Source organism: Peromyscus californicus, unplaced genomic scaffold, assembly GCF_007827085.1.
Source record: "Peromyscus californicus insignis strain IS unplaced genomic scaffold, ASM782708v3 Scaffold_7__1_contigs__length_154581171, whole genome shotgun sequence".
Lineage (NCBI taxonomy): Eukaryota > Metazoa > Chordata > Mammalia > Rodentia > Cricetidae > Peromyscus > Peromyscus californicus.
Genome location: NW_026294595.1, coordinates 105,959,345 through 105,974,792, shown reverse-complemented (window position 1 = coordinate 105,974,792; position 15,448 = coordinate 105,959,345). Strand labels below are relative to the sequence as shown.

At 50.5% G+C, this 15,448-nt stretch overlaps 1 protein-coding gene across 2 annotated transcripts; it reads right to left on the bottom strand.

The window, feature by feature from the left end:
• Window positions 1-722: 722 nt before the first annotated feature.
• Ap5s1 (adaptor related protein complex 5 subunit sigma 1) lies at window positions 723-4,573 on the bottom strand. 2 transcript variants are annotated; one of them, XM_052724467.1, is made up of 3 exons: window positions 3,971-4,503; window positions 3,177-3,387; window positions 723-1,798 (listed from the first exon to the last, which is right to left on the bottom strand). In XM_052724467.1, exons 2-3 carry the CDS (start codon window positions 3,350-3,352, stop codon window positions 1,372-1,374), a joined length of 603 nt encoding a protein of 200 aa, XP_052580427.1. In that variant the 5' UTR covers window positions 3,353-3,387; window positions 3,971-4,503; the 3' UTR covers window positions 723-1,371. The 2 variants fall into 2 exon arrangements, 1 of the variants encoding a protein (XP_052580427.1); XR_008215081.1 differs by lacking the exon at window positions 3,177-3,387 and having other exon boundaries at window positions 1,688-1,798; window positions 3,971-4,573.
• Window positions 4,574-15,448: the final 10,875 nt, after the last annotated feature.

The following is a 15,448-nucleotide window of genomic DNA, read 5'->3' as shown; positions in this document are numbered from 1 at the left end:
GAGAGCCAACCCCCTTGGATGGATGATCTGGAACTATCTAGATGGCAGAGGTGTGGGACACAGTTGAGCCTCATTTTGCAGCCTGCAGGTTCCCTCCGTGGTTAAGGTAAACTGTGCCTTCCTTGCAGAACTGCTCTGTGACTCCTTCCTCATTGCAAAGAGAGCCATCTTCCAAAAGTAACTTGGAGCTTTCTAATATCTGCCACACTTAGGGCAGGGAAAGATTAGCAACAGATCTACCTACTGCGCAACTGGACTGTCTGAATGGAACAATGAAACACAATAGCTACTTAACGACCTAAGTTGGGAAAACATTTCTGAAATAAAAAAGGGCTTCACTTTACTTTGGAAAAAAACACCTCATGCCCTGGTGAGATGGCTCAGCTGATAAAAGTGCCTGCCAGGAAGCTGGGTGGCCTGAGCTTGGTCCTCAGGTCCCACAGTGGAAGGTCAGAACTGCCCTCCAGAAATGCCTCCGCCTCTGCTTCTCCCATATCCACACTGACCAACCACCTGTGACACACACTACAGTGAAGAGCAAGTACCACCATCCCAAAGGAGCACAGAGAAACAACTGAGGAGCCACGGAGGCCTCAAAAGGGAGCCTCGTAGGAGGGTGACTGAGCAAGCAGCAGGGTTGAGGAGATCAGGGGTCACTCAGGCAGATGCTCACTCACAGGAGGGCACTGCATCCACCAGGTGCACAAAAAGAGAAGACCAAGTCAGACAGCCATTATTTTTAATTCAAAGTAAGACATCACCTGGGCCAGATGCCTGGCATTTGCCAGCCAGCAGACAAGAAAAGCTGTTAGCTCTCAGCTTGCCTGGCATATATATATAGGCTTGGCACATAAGGAGCTTTAGAATCTCCCTGCTCTGAACTGTGGTGGAGCTGGATGCAGAACAGGCCTTGCTGACAAAATCCTTGATGATGGACAAAGGCAGGGCCCCAGGGCTTGTCAGGGTACCAGCCCAGCTCCCTCCCCTTGAAGGGAGTCTCAAAGACTCCTTTTGTGCTGGGGTTACAGAGAAGGTGAGCTAAAGTCTTGGCAGGCATTAACTGCTCCAGTGCAGGCAGCTAGGAGGGCGGGAAGGAAGTGGAGTCAAGGACTACCGTGGTGACACTCCAGAGTGTAAGAGGGCACACGGCAGTTCCAGTGTGCAATTCCACTGAATTGAGACTAGGCACAGCCAGCCTCCTGTCTTCTACTCAGGCCTCTTCTGCCAGCTTGGCCAATCAATCTGTCCTGAATGCCACCATACATCAGACTAGGAAGCAGCCTGGGCACGAGGCAGATGCCAAACTTCTTGAAGTATGTAATCTTTACCCTCCCTCTTCGTCCTTTCAAGAAGCCTCATTCTAGGGGAGGGTCAGCGGGGCCAAGCAGCACTGAATTCCTTCTCCAGCTCCTGGACAAACTGGTCATTGAGGAAAAGCAGCTGCCCATGCGGCAGAAAGCGGGTGAGAATTCCCTCAATGCGGTCAGCCCGCAGCAAGAAGTTGCTACCTGGTGTCAGCAGCCGGAGGTGGTCAAGAAGGAGGCGGACCAACAGCCGAAGGGTGCTCTCAGCCAGCAGCAAGTTCTCCTGGGTATCCAGCACCAGGGCAAAGCCTAGGGAGAGCACACCCAGCCACACCACTATCTGTGGCTCCTGGAAAGGGTCCCCAGCTCCCAGGTAGAAGGCTCCATGAGGGGCCTCGTGCAAGGACACAGGCTCATCTGAGAACTGAGGCTGCAGGTCTGTGGAGGGACATCCAGATGCTTGCTGCTGCAGCCTGCACAGTGACTCCACCTGTCTGGAAGAGGCGTCAGGTCAGTCTGGCCAGCTGAGAGGCCTAGGACGACCACCAAGGCACCACACACACACACACACACACACACACACACACACGGACACACACACGGACCCACACGGACACACACACGGACCCACACACACACACACACACACACACGGACACGGACACAGACACTTGTGTCAACTCCACAACTTCCATTGTAGCTGGGAGCTGCTAATACCTCTTTTCTTGGGTAAGGAAACTTAGGCTTAGAAAGCTTAAGTGATCTGCCCAGGGACACAGAGCCAGGGAAATGTGATAATACAGAAATCCAGGCTCCAGCCTGTAGGCTCTGAACCACTTTACTCTAAATGGCCAAGAGAAGACAGGATCTGAACACCGCTTCCCAGGCTGGAAAAGGACGAGGAGCTGAGGTCTTGTCTCACTTGCCTCACGGAAGCCTCCTCCACAGAGAGGCACATAAGTAATGAGAAGAACGGAGGCATCAACGGGGCCATCTGACCTCTCAACCACTCACCCTTCGCCAAGTCATGAGCACCTCCCACGTAACTGCCAAGGCTGCCTCCGCTGCTTCCTGAACCACGTTCTAGATTAGGTCACTCACAGACTGGCTTTAAAGCCATTTGTCTAGCCAGGTATGGTGATGCATGCCTATAATCCCAGCATCGGGAGACTGAAGCAGGAGGATCAGTTTATGGTCAGCCTGGAATACAGAGAGGTGGAGGCCAGCCTGAACTAGATAATTAGGCTCTGTCTCAAAACAAAACAACTATCTCTAAAAGGCCATTGTTTAGTTCTCTGTCTGTGCTGCAAGAAGGGAATCCGGCTGAGAATAAGGGGGTGGCGGGAGCTGGCAAAGAGCTGCATACTTCATGTAGGTCTGGGGTGGGAAGGTCCCAGTCTATCCACTTCTCTTATACAGTGTTTCCAAAACTGCTCTGAGTCTCTGGCATTCAGCAGCCCTGAGTAGAGTCCTAATATATCATGTTCTCTGTCTTCTGAAGATCTCCACTGTAAAGCATGTTTCATTTGCATGAGTCTGCCTGCCTATACTCAAATCTCCATTTCTAGCCATTTTTTAGTTGCATAGCCTCGGGGAGGTTAAGTGCCTTAAACACTCCGTATTTTAGTTTATTCTCCTGTAAAGTGAAGATAATAACTATGGTCACCTCAGAAGACTGTGAGGATTAAATAATACACATGAAATTCCGAGAACCATCATGACAATTGCATTCTTTAACTCTTTTTCATAGTAATAGTTACAAATAGTGATGGGAGACCAGGGGATTCTTAGTCTTCTTCCTACACTATCCTACCCCAGCGCCCCTCATAATCAGCTCTGTTTGATGAAGCTTGGGCTGGTCTGTGACATTACCTGGCCACGGCCAAAATCTGTTCCTTGCGGAAGAGCCTGTCCCTTTCTGCACCATGTGGCCGTGGATCATCGGGTGACTTCTCAGCACCAAAGACACAGGAGTAGAGCACTCGGCAAAGGCCTGTATCTTCCAAATTTGGGGCCCTCAAGGTATGGATGAGGAAGGCATGAACCATGGCTCCAGGGTGGGTGTTCCAGAGAAGCCAGAAACCTACGAGGAGAAAGTGAAATCCCTACTAAGGAGGCACCTTCAAGAAGGGTGTGGCCTGGGAGTGTGTCCAGAGAGTGTTGTGGTTGGACACTGATCACCTATCTACTTAGATACACCTAGCCTCTGAATAATGTAATGTCTGGTCTGCATCACAGAACAAGGACCATGACTGGAGAAATCTCACACAACATTAAATCTACTTCTGCAAAACTATCCGGGAATCTCCCAAAGCATCAAGGTCATGAGAGTGCAGGAAAAACCAACGAACTGAAGGAAATCAAGAGACCACAGCTGAATGCAATGCCTGTTCCTGGAACAAAAATAACCCAGACTCCATACTGTGCACCATTAAGACAACTTCTAAGTATGGAGTATGAGACGGAAGTCGTGATCAACGCCACTTGGTTTTGAATGTAGGAACATGTCTTTGTTTTAGAAAACACACAAGAAAATACCTCTAAATGCTGCATCTGCAACTGATCAGTTGGGAGAGAAAGTATAGAGCGAGTGAGGCAAACCTTATATAAAGGGATCTATTTAGTTAACCAAAACTATTTCAAAAATAAGAGATGGTGGCACATACCTGAAATCCCAGCACTCGGGAAGTGGAGGCAAGAGGATCAGAAATTCAAGTCAGCCACAGATACATAGGGGGAGTCCCTGGCTGCTCTGGACAACGTGAGACAGTGGCGACCCCGGGGTCGCAAGGCTGAGGGGACAGTGGTTAGCCCCGGTTAAGGCTAAACAGACCAAGAATTCAAAGTTACTCAACAGGAAGGTTCGCAAACCCGCTTCAGAAAGGGAACCCAGATTTGTAGGCCTTGACCTCTGGTCACCTTTCCGCCGCCGGGAGGGCGCGTCATCATCCCCGGCCAACATGCTCCCGCTTCCCCTGCCGGCCCCATATGCGTCACTGCGGCGCGCGGGCAGCGGCGCGCTGCACTCTGGGGGTTGTAGTGCGGGCGCAGCCCTCGGTCTGTGGTCCCGGCGGGACGCCCTACTTCCCGAGGGCGCGCAGGCTTCTGACCCGCCGATCCCCTTGGCTGCGAAAGCGCCCTGGAGGGTTCGGGGCGCCGGCGAGCTTCTCTGGAGGCGCTGGAAGCCCTTGACTAGCTGCGGCCTGGCCACCGCGAGGGTGGCCGCCAGGGGGCGCTGAGGCCGCCGCGACATGAGCGGAACTTTTCACGGAGAGGCTACCCGCAAGTTACGCTGCGTGGGATGTAATGACCGGGGGAGGGGGGCAGAAGCAGAGACCTTCCTGCAGAAACTCACATCAGACTGTGAGGAATGTGACTTTACCCCAGCATGTGATGACTTTGGAAGGAGATTCGAATATGTAAGCAGTTGTGAAGATTCTTTATTGTTGATTCCTTCAGAGAGTTAAGGCTGGTCCTGGATTTGACAATAGGATTCCAGTTCCAGTCCCAACTTTGTCGTAGTGTATCCCTGGCAGGTCTGTCAACTTTGTTAGGCCCCAGTGAAACCCCATATAGTGACAGCTGGGGCAAGCTGTTTAAGGCTATTTTCCTCTTTTGTAGTCGCTGCTTAACTCCTCACAGGGAGGCCATCAGAGGTACTTAAAACTTAAGAGACCTGAAACTTACGTTTGAACCAGGTGGTGCCAGCCTCCAGCTGTGAAGGTCCAGTCTGGAAACATGGTCAAGAGGTGCTTGCGGCAAAGATGCACACCACATTCTTTTTTTTTTTTTTTTTTTCTTCAGAGCTGAGGACCGAACCCAGGGCCTTGCAAGCGCTCTACCACTGAGCTAAATACCCAACCCGCCCACCACATTCTTTTACCTCTTGCAAGGCATGTGAATTCCTTAGGCTTCCTTAAGTATGCCCCTGTGTTCTGTGCCTCAAAGTCCCCACCAGGGCTGTTCCCTCAGAGTAGAATCCCCTTTCCCTTTCTAAATGAATCTGACCAAAACTTTTGTCTCTCTCGGGGTACATCTCTGCCATGGTTCCCATCTTCGCTCCCCAAGGCTAGGATGGTAGTTACTTGAATACTGTCTGAGGACAGAATGAAGGAGCAGAGTGGCCCAGGCCGGGGTTCTGAAGAAAGATCTCCATGAAGGACTGCATTCTGAATCCGTTAGGCCGTAAGAATGGACAGTTTGCAGGGGAACAGGTAGTGAGTGCCCAGGGTGTGGGGGCTTGATGACAGGGGCAGATGAAAGGATGGGCCCAGAGGCAGTGTGGGGCCTCAATCAGAGAGCTCGGGAATGAATGATATTGGCTCCATTCTTGGCAATAGTTCTGGGTCCCCAGTCCCTATCACTCTGGGCCAGGCCTCATGTCTGCCAGCAGATTGTAACAAAGAATTGGCAGAGGTCTGCAGCTGCTGGGGGCATTGGGAACATGATATCCTGGCCTCTGTTCACCACTCAGGCAGTCCATGTCAAGTTCAAAAGCACTGGAGAATTGACCTTGTGTGGGGTGTGTGGGAAGAGTGCACTGAGCCATAACCCTGGAGGACCCGGATGAATGTGGTAGCACAGGCTTCCCTGGTGAGCACTGGGGGCAGGCAACAATGGAGGTCTCACCTGAGAGTCTTGCTAAGGGCTGTTGTGGGAGTGCCCTGGGAGATCCTCTCCCTGTGGCTGCTGACCTCTTCTGATTTTGACCTGTTGGGCCCCCTGGAAACATTCAGTAGTGTCTACTTCATGTTAGCCATGCACTTTACCATCTAGAAAATCCACTAAAATAATCATTTACTTTGAATCCTTTTGTTCTCTCTCTCTCTCTCTCTCTCTCTCTCTCTCTCTCTCTCTCTCTCTCTCTCTCTCTCTCTCTCTCTGTGTGTGTGTGTGTGTGTGTGTGTGTGTGTGTGTGTGTGTGTGTGTGTAGCCCTGGCTGGCCTCAAACTTAGAGATCTGCATGCCTGGGATTGAAGGCATGCACCACCACTGCCCGGCTTGAATTCTTGAATTCTGGTTTTAAAATGAACGAAGAGCCAGAAAGTGCATCCCAGCGCTGGAGAGGCAGAGGCGACCAGTTAAGGGTGCACAGGGAGACCTTTCTCAAAAATAAATAAGCTAAGAATGTGATAGAATCCTTTCCCTGCAGTAGGAAGATACAAGATTTGAGTTAAGTATGGTTCAGATTTATAATATACAAAGGAATTTGGGCATAGTCTCTCCTTTGGCAGATGACTCCGTCACACATCACTGTGCTGAATGGAAAGTATTTGGAGTGTGAGCTCCGCTTCCCACAGCAGCCAACATGGAGCGAAGAGAGGAAGAGGGGAGAACTTGACCGAGATGGTGAAGGACAGACATGATCTGAAAGAGACCGGAGAGCCTGGTGTGGTACCATCACAAGAATGCGTTCCCTGGGGAGACACAAATAAGCCTGTACCATTTCTGTACAGAGCATGACGTCAAAACAAAGAAAGATTCCGCCAGAGCCCAACTTCGGGGGAAGAATGAGTTCCTCCAGCCTATTTATTAGGGACAGCCCAGGGGGAGAGGCCGTCTCTGTAGGTGAACAGTCTCAGGCTGTACACATCCAGGAGGAGGATGCCGGAGTTGCCAGTCCTTGCACACACTGATCAATCATTCATAAACACGTAGACATTGACTCCTCGGGAAAGGTTTGTCATCTCTCTTGTGCCTGGTCCATATGGGCTTTGCAAATTTCCCAGGAGTCAGTTGGAGTCCTTGACAGGCCGTGCTCTTGTCAAAACACACATTCACTCAGGACTTCCTCCACTCCCTGTGGGAACGCCAACCATCGACGCGCCTGGTCTTGGGAGTCTCTTGCAAGTCTGGTGAAGATGATGCTGTTACACATGGAGGAGAGCGTTCTACAGCAGGTTCGAGTGCCTGTAATTACAGCACTCAGGAGGTAAAGGCACGAAGATCGTGAGTTCAAGGCCAGCCTCCGCTACGTAGTGAATCTGAGGCCAACCCGAGCTACTGAAGACACTGTCTAAAACTGAGGAGGAAGAGTAAAGCATGCTATCTATCCATTCATGAGCTGAGGATAGTCCTCGGGGTACTTCTAGCAGGTTTTATGCAGACAAGTGCAGTAGTCACAGCAGGTAGGAGTTAAGAAAGAGGAGCAACAAGCCTGGCTGGGCGGTGGTGGCGCACGCCTTTAATCCCAGCACTCAGGAGGTAGAGGTAGGCGGATCTCTGTGAGTTTAAGGACAGCTTGGTCTACAAAGTGAGTTCCAGGACAGCCAGAGCTGTTACACAAAGAAACTCTGTCTCAACACACACACACACACACACACACACACACACACACACACACACACACACACACACAAAGTAAAGAAAGAGGAGCAGCAGATTCACAGATGGGAAGAATCCAAGCATTGACCCTGCAGGAGCAATCTGTGTAGACTGCACGGAGGAGGTAATATCTATGGACTAAGTTGTAGCAAATAGTCCACAGATACTGGACTAAGAAGCCAGGCTTCCAAGATTCAGACTCCCATAACCTTCCTGTGTTATCCCAAGGACCAGAGTCCCATGAAAAATTTCTCCCCAGTACTGAGGCACTGAAGGCACCACCTGAGGTAGGGTTCAAACAAAGTGTAATCTTGCATGGATGAAGTGCACAGACATGCATGCAGGCAAAACACTCATACACATAAAAATAAATAACTTTTGGGGTTGGGGATTTAGCTCAGTGGTAGAGCGCTGGGCCCTGGGTTCAATCCTCAGCTCCAGAATAAATAAATGAATGAATAAATAAATAAATAAATAAATAAATAAATAAATAAATAAATAAATTTTAAGCTGTAGCTTTGTTCACGTAGTGGGACTTGTGGTGTCATTATCTGACTTTTTGCAGCCCTCAGCCATCTGTGACCCCTGAGGCGGAAAGACCTAGCTGCAGATAGTAGTGGAAAGCAGCTGGGGCCTGGAAGTGCTGGAGTCATGCTACGTGATGATCACAGACACATATGTGATAAAACCACTTCATGGGTTCCTGCACATGGAGCCAAAAGCACCGCTAGCCGGTGCAGCATGGGAAGTGGGCAGAGGGGAGCCTAGCACCTAGTAGGGACTCAGTGGCCCCGAGGCAAATGAGGGAGGCATTTATTAACCCTGGATAGACAGGTATTGGTGGCAGCTCAGAGACTAGCGGTGGGATGGGGTGGGACAGGCCAGACATGCTGGGTTATGGCCGGCCCTCTCCCGAGGACAGAGCAGTAGCGTCTGGGTATGCTGGGGCAATGAGTTGCATGTTGGTTGTGTGAGGCTCTATATTAGCCCAGCACTTAAGGCAGGGATGGGCACACTAGAGATTCAGGTGTGGAATTCCGTGTGAGTGTAACAGGCAGAGGAGGTGAAAAGGAACAGAATAAATAAGTTACTACTACAAAAACGGAGGAGCTTGAAGGGGACAGATGGCTGGATCCATGCCCCAGCCTATCAGCCTAGATGGGGCAGAGAGCCACACCCCATGTTTTTTCTCTTGGATTGTAGAGGCCTCCACCACTCCACACACACACACACACACACACACACACACACACACACACACCGCCGCCGCCGCCGCCGCCGCCGCCGCCGCCGCCGCCGCCGCCGCCGCCGCCGCCGCCGCCGCCGCCGCCGCCGCCGCCGCCGCCTTGCTCTCTGCAGTGGTCCTCCAAGTTAAGGGTTGCCTGCCTGCAGCTGTTGCACATCCCCAAAACTTCTTCCCACGGCCACCCTGACGCCGCCACTCAGTCCCCCAGAGACCACCAAGAGACCAAATCTGACGCAAAAGCCAAGAGTCTTCATACTGTTGTGAGCTAGCCTAGGCCTCTTCATCCATCTGATGCATCAGCGAGCAGGAGAAACCCTGAGTAGCAATACCTGGGGCAGGGTATTCATAGGGGGGTAAGATAAAGGGGGGGGGGTGTCTTGGGGTCTTCAGACTGTATAGGAACAGACTCAGGATTGATTTATGCGAGTGGCAATCATGTTAGTAACTTTTAACTGGCTAGGGTTAGCTGGAAGTTACTTTTTTGGGGGGCTGGCCTCAACAAGTCCCAGGCTTTGTCCTTGAGCTGCTGTGGAGGCTGGCTGGCTGGCCTAGCACGTACTGACTGTGGGGGCTGGCTCAGTGGCCCAGGTTTGGTGTGTCCTAGCTCCCTGTCCCTGCGGGCAGGGGCATCAGTGATTAATTGTCTTTTGTTCATGGCCCTCCCAGAAACTGCTTGTTCGTTCAAGTCTCAGGAAACTGAAATTGAGGCCTGATCTCTGAGTGAAGACTGAGCAGGCTGCTATGGCGTCTGCTCGGTGCTTTCCCATGAATCGGCTACTGCAGACTCAGACAGGAAAGTGGAGCCCATTCTCCAGCTGCTCAGCTGGATCTAGAATTGCAGTCAGGCTTGGTAAGCCGTGTTGCTTATCCCAGACATCTCTCCAAGTTCAGGCTTCACACCTGCTGGGGATAGTGACAGTCCCATTTGTTTTTGACAGCTAGAAACTCTTGAGACCTCAGGCTATCATTGCCTGCATCTGGATGTAGGAAGGGTTATTTAGTGGGATCTACCAGCCTCAGGCAGGGGATTTTTCTTTACTGGCTTCCTGATAAGGGCTTGCAGGAGCTAAGAGATAGGTGGATTGTGCTTTTTTTTTTTTTTTAGAATTGGTGCCAGCTGAATTTGAGCTGATTACAGTTCTCCTAATAAAAGAAGGCAAAACTCAGCCCCTGGTCTGTGCATCGCTGGGCTCCACCTCTCTGCGCCACCTCCCTGTGCATGCCCTTGTACCGGGAGCTCCCCCTGGGCCACCGAGGCTGCTTTTTCCCATTCCCTTTCTCTCTGAAACTCTGCTCCTACGTGCTGCTCAGGCTGGAGCAGAATAACCACCACCACTTGCACACCAAAGCTGAGCTCCCTCCCTGGTACCATCAACCCGGGGCTTGTCCAGGTGAACAAAAGCGAGGAAACTCTTAGGCTGGCCCCATCAGCTAAATGTTTTAGGATTATCCCCCCCCCCTTTTTTTTGTTTTTTGTTTGTTTGTTTGTTTTTCGAGACAGGGTTTCTCTGTGTAGCTTTGGAGCCTGTCCTGGATCTCACTCTGTAGACCAGGCTGGCCTTGAACTCACAGAGATCTGCCTGGCTCTGCCTCCCAAGTGCTGGGATTAAGGGTGTGTGTCACTGCCACCCGACTAGGGTCATCCTTTTTACACGCCCCCCCCCCCCCCCCATCTTCTCTTTGTTCCTACACTGATCCTGAGTAGCAACAGCCAGAGGAGACTCTCAATGGGACCTGCTGTATGCATCTCACCTAGTCAGCCAAGCCAATCCTTAGCCCTTGAAAGGGCTTTATTTTTTTATATTTTTTTTATTCTATGTATATGAGTATTTTACATGCATGTATGTATGTACTCCTCTGGTGTGCTTGGTGCCCACAGAGGCCAGAAGAGGGTGTCAGATCCCCTGGAACTGGAGGTACAGAAGACTGTGAACCACCATGTGGGTGCAGGAAATCAAACCCAGGTCCTTTGGAAGAACAGTCAGTGCTTTTAACAACTGAGCCATCTCTCTATCCCCAGGGACTTTCTTAGCCCCATTTTACAGATGAGGAAATAGAGGCCCAATGAGATGAATGAATTATCCTGATGTTTTATGTGTCAGTAGACTTCAGCTCGTCTCTTTACACTTCTTGGGTCTCTCCTTATTCCCTACCCCATGAGCTACCCCATGAGCTGATTTAGCCCCCTTCCCTTAGATCTGTGGAAGGCCTAACACCTCCACTAGTTCTACCACTGCCTACCCAGTCATGGGAACTGCCATCTCGTCCAGGATTGGATATTTTTCTTCACCACACCTCCCAATCCTACGCCAGGAGCCTTCCCCAAGCCCTCCCTCCAGGGAAGCGGCCATGGCACAGCCCCAAGATGACAAAGATGTATATGATTTGTCCTTTCAAACAGCCTTGCTTCCTGTAGGGCTGCAAGCCAGGAGGCTCCACGAGGCAGTCTAAGTTCAGCCACGTGAGCTCCCTTCCCCTCGCTCTGCACAGACGTGCTGACTCCAAGCCTAGCAGCTCCAGCCACCCTCACACCCCACCCCACCCCTGGGTGTGCGCGGCAGTGTGGGCTGAGGGTGGGGCTCCTTGGCAGCTGCACAAACTTCTGTGTGGAGAGGGGAAGCATGCTCCTTACTCCATACAGGTACTGTGGCTGCCTGTCTCTTTTGATTGTGCAGAATCTCATACCATATCAGGTTCCCTTGCCCTGCTCCCCCTCACCCCCCGCCCCCCCAGCAGCAACTTCTCTATCATTACTCAGCTGCCTTCTGATTGTTTCCAGATTTCATGTGCCTTTGGACTTCCCTGTCCAAACCTCTTTTTAGAACCAACAGGTTTGATTTTAGGTTGGTTAGTTTTGGGGGAAAGGGACTGGATTTTTGTTGTTGTTGTTGTTTGTTTCTCGAGACAGGGTTTCTCTGTGTAGCTTTGCACCTTTCCTGGATCTAGCTCCGTAGACCACGCTGGCCTCAAACTCACAGAGATCCGCCTGGCTCTGCCTCCCGAGTGCTGGGATTAAAGGTGTGCGCCACCACTGCCCAGCTGGATTGTTTTATTTGTTCTCTCTTTTGACACAGGGTCTCTCTTGCTATGTAGCTATGGAGCCTGAAACTCACTATTGTAGAACAGACTGGCCTCAAACTTGCAGCTATCCTCCTGCCTCAGTTGCCAAGTACTAGGATCATAGGTGTGCCACACAGTTTACCAACAGCCTCACCGCCTGTCAAAAGATGGGTGTCCAAGGGATGTAGTACTCCTGAGAAATGTTTTATAGATATATGTCGGCTATTGTCCACAGAAGAGTTCAACCTAGAGTTAGCAGGTAATCCAAAAGAGTCTTAGATGGACAGAACTCATGTGGGGAAAAGTGGGATTTAGATTAACATTACCTCACTCTCAGTGTGGAAGAGTCAGAAACTGGGTTGGGTCTCAGGTGCTTAAACACCTCTCTAGGCCACATGGCAGTCTGTGGGCTCAATTCTGACAGCTACCTGCCCTCTTTGCTATACAGGAATAACATTGCAATTCAGACGAAAATTATAATTTGTACAACTTTTTCTTTTTTTTTTTTGCTTTTGAGACAGGGTTTTTCTGTGTAGTCCTGGCTGTCCTGGAACTCATTCTGTAGCCTAGGCTGTCCTGTCTGCCTGCCTCTGCCTCCAGAGTGCTAGGATCAAAGGTGTGCGCTACCACTGCCTAGTTCGACCTTATTTTTTGAAAAAGTCCATTGAAAAACTCTCCCTGGACCAGGAGTGCATTGATTTGATGGCTGCCTCTAGTGACTGACCTCAGTTATTAGCTTAATGAGATTAGAATCACCTAGAAGTATAGCATCTTATAAACTATTTGCAGGGGTGGAGGTGGTGGTGGGAAAGGTCAGCAGAGAGCTAAGTCAGACTATGTTGACAAAGAGAACAAGGGATTCCTCAGACACAGCTCCCTTAGGACTGATAACAGCCCAGGAGGAAGAGTCAGGTCCCCAGAAACTGCAACCTTGATTCCTGAAGAGGCGTTATTGACTCTAGCCCTAGACCAGCCTTGCCAAGTCCACTCTAGAACAAGGACACAGAAGTCAAGTTCCCTTTGTCCTTACACTCAGGAGGCAGAGGCAGGCAGATCTCTGTGAGTTTGAGGCCAGCCTGGTCTACAGAGTGAGTTCCAGGATAGCCTGGGTACAGAGAGAAACCCTGTTTTGAAAAACAAACCAATCAAACAAACAAACAAACAAAAACCACACTGTTGTTGAGTCAGGTGTGGTGATAAACACCCTTAATCCCAATGCTCAGGAGGATCTCTGGAAGTCAGGAGACCAGCCTGACCTGCATAATGAGGACTAGGTCAGTCAGGGATGCACAGCAAGGCCCTGCCAAAAACAAAACAAAACAAGAACAAAACAAAACAAAATTGTTATTGAGTCACTGAGGAAGCCGTTCACAGAGTCCACGCAGCACATGAAGATTCTCCCTGTTGCCTCCCCAGGCCACTACAGACAGCACTTGTCCACAGCACAGGGATGGCTGCTCCCAGGCTCCCCACAAGCTGGCACTCCAGACTGCCCTGATTCCAGCAAAACCACTGGAGTTGGTTGGCATCCAGGAGTTTAAACACTTCATCTCCTGCCCCATGGCTTCACTTTAAGAAGTAGCTTTCCAGCTGGGCGGTGGTGGTGGCGCATGACTTTAATCCCAGCACTCGGGAGGCAGAGCCAGGCGGATCTCTGTGAGTTTGAGGCCAGCCTGGTCTACAGAGCGAGGTCCAGGACAGGCACCAAAACTACACACAGAGCCGGGCGGTGGCGGCGCATGCCTTTAATCCCAGCACTTGGGAGGCAGAGGCAGGCGGATCTCTGTGAGTTCGAGGCCAGCCTGGTCTCCAAAGCGAGTTCCAGGAAAGGCGCAAAGCTACACAGAGAAACCCTGTCTCGAAAAAACCAAAAAAAAAAAAAAAAAAAACTACACACAGAAACCCTGTCTTGAGGGGAAAAAAAAAAAAAGCAGCTCCCCCAGGAGAGGGGAAGATAAGCACCTCTGCCCCCAACTCAGCTTTCCATGGCAAGGTGTATCCTGAGGTAAGACAAGAGGCAACCCCATGATTGCTTAGGGCCTGTCTTCCTTGGGATGGATGACAAGACTTCTCTTGGGCAGAGCCTCTATCTCCAGTCTTTATCAGTGTCCTCTACCTCCCCCACCACCTCTCAGCTCTTAGACAGAATGAGCTGAATGTCCCCTGCTGGAGGCTGAGAAGAAAGACAGCATGTCTAAAGGTGTCTAACATACTAAGTGCCCCATGATTGCAGCTGTAACTATGGCTTAAGTGGGGACCCATATGACCAGGTTGTAGCTAGAGTTTTCCTGCCTGGCCCACAGTCAGGACAAATCTCTCTCACCCGCCAGTCCCACAGCCACTCAGACCCAACCAAGTAAACACAGAGATTTATATTGCTTACAAACTGTATGGCCATGGCAGGCTTCTTGCTAACTGTTCTTATATCTTAAATTAATCCATTTCTATAAATCTATACCTTGCCACGTGGCTCGTGGCTTACCGGCATCTTCACATGCTGCTTGTCATGGTGGCGGCTGGCAGTGTCTTCCTCTGCCTTCCTGTTCTCTCCATTCTCCTCTCTGCTAGTCCTACCTATACTTCCTGCCTGGCCACTGGCCAATCAGTGTTTTATTTATTGACCAATCAGAGCAATTTGACATACAGACCATCCCACAGCACCAGGGTGTTGTGTAATGGTTTCCTCTGAGATTGAAACATTCCACCCTGCAGGGAAACTCCCTAAGCAGGAAGGTGAACAACTCAAAAGAGCTTCAGGAAGTCCCTGAAACTGAGCAGAGTCAAGGCACCCCTGCCAGAGTTAAAAAATAAAAGCTGAGTGTCCCTCTCAGAGGAAGTGATGCTGAGTTGAAAGGAAGATTCTAGGGGACTAAAGCTGCAAAGAAGCCTCTCAGGCAAGAAGACCTGCCTGGAAGAGATTTAGACCGAGGAAACTAAAAGGACACTCTCCAACCTGTTGAACTGCATGCAGGCTGCGCAGCATGCTCCAGGTTTCGTAGCTTTGTGGACTGTTACTCATGCTGGGGTGGGCCTTGGTGATGCAATTGTCTTTGAGTCATTTCTGCTCCTGTAAGTAACCCCTCACCTGTAAGGAACCCCAATAAAACTCATTGTTTCACCAAGTTGGACCTTGGTGGTGTATGTACTTTTGTTTGTGGTGGGTTTTCTCTCTGGGGTGAATAGATGAGTGTCCTGGCTAATTTATGTCAACTTGACACAAGCTAGGTTAATCTGAAAAGAGGGAACCTCAATTGAGAAAATGCTTCCATGAGATCCAACTGTAGAGCATTTTCTTAGTGATTGATGGAGGAGCGTCCAGGACATTGTGGGTGGTGCCATCCCTGGGCTGGTGGTCCTGAATTCTATAAGAAAGCAGGGTGAGCAAGCCAGGAGTAAGCCAGTAAGTAGCACTCCTCCATGATTTCTACGTCAGCTCCTGCCTTCAGGTTCCTGCCCTATTTGAGTTCCTGTCCTGACTTCCTTTGATGATAAACAGTGATGTGGAAGTGTAAGA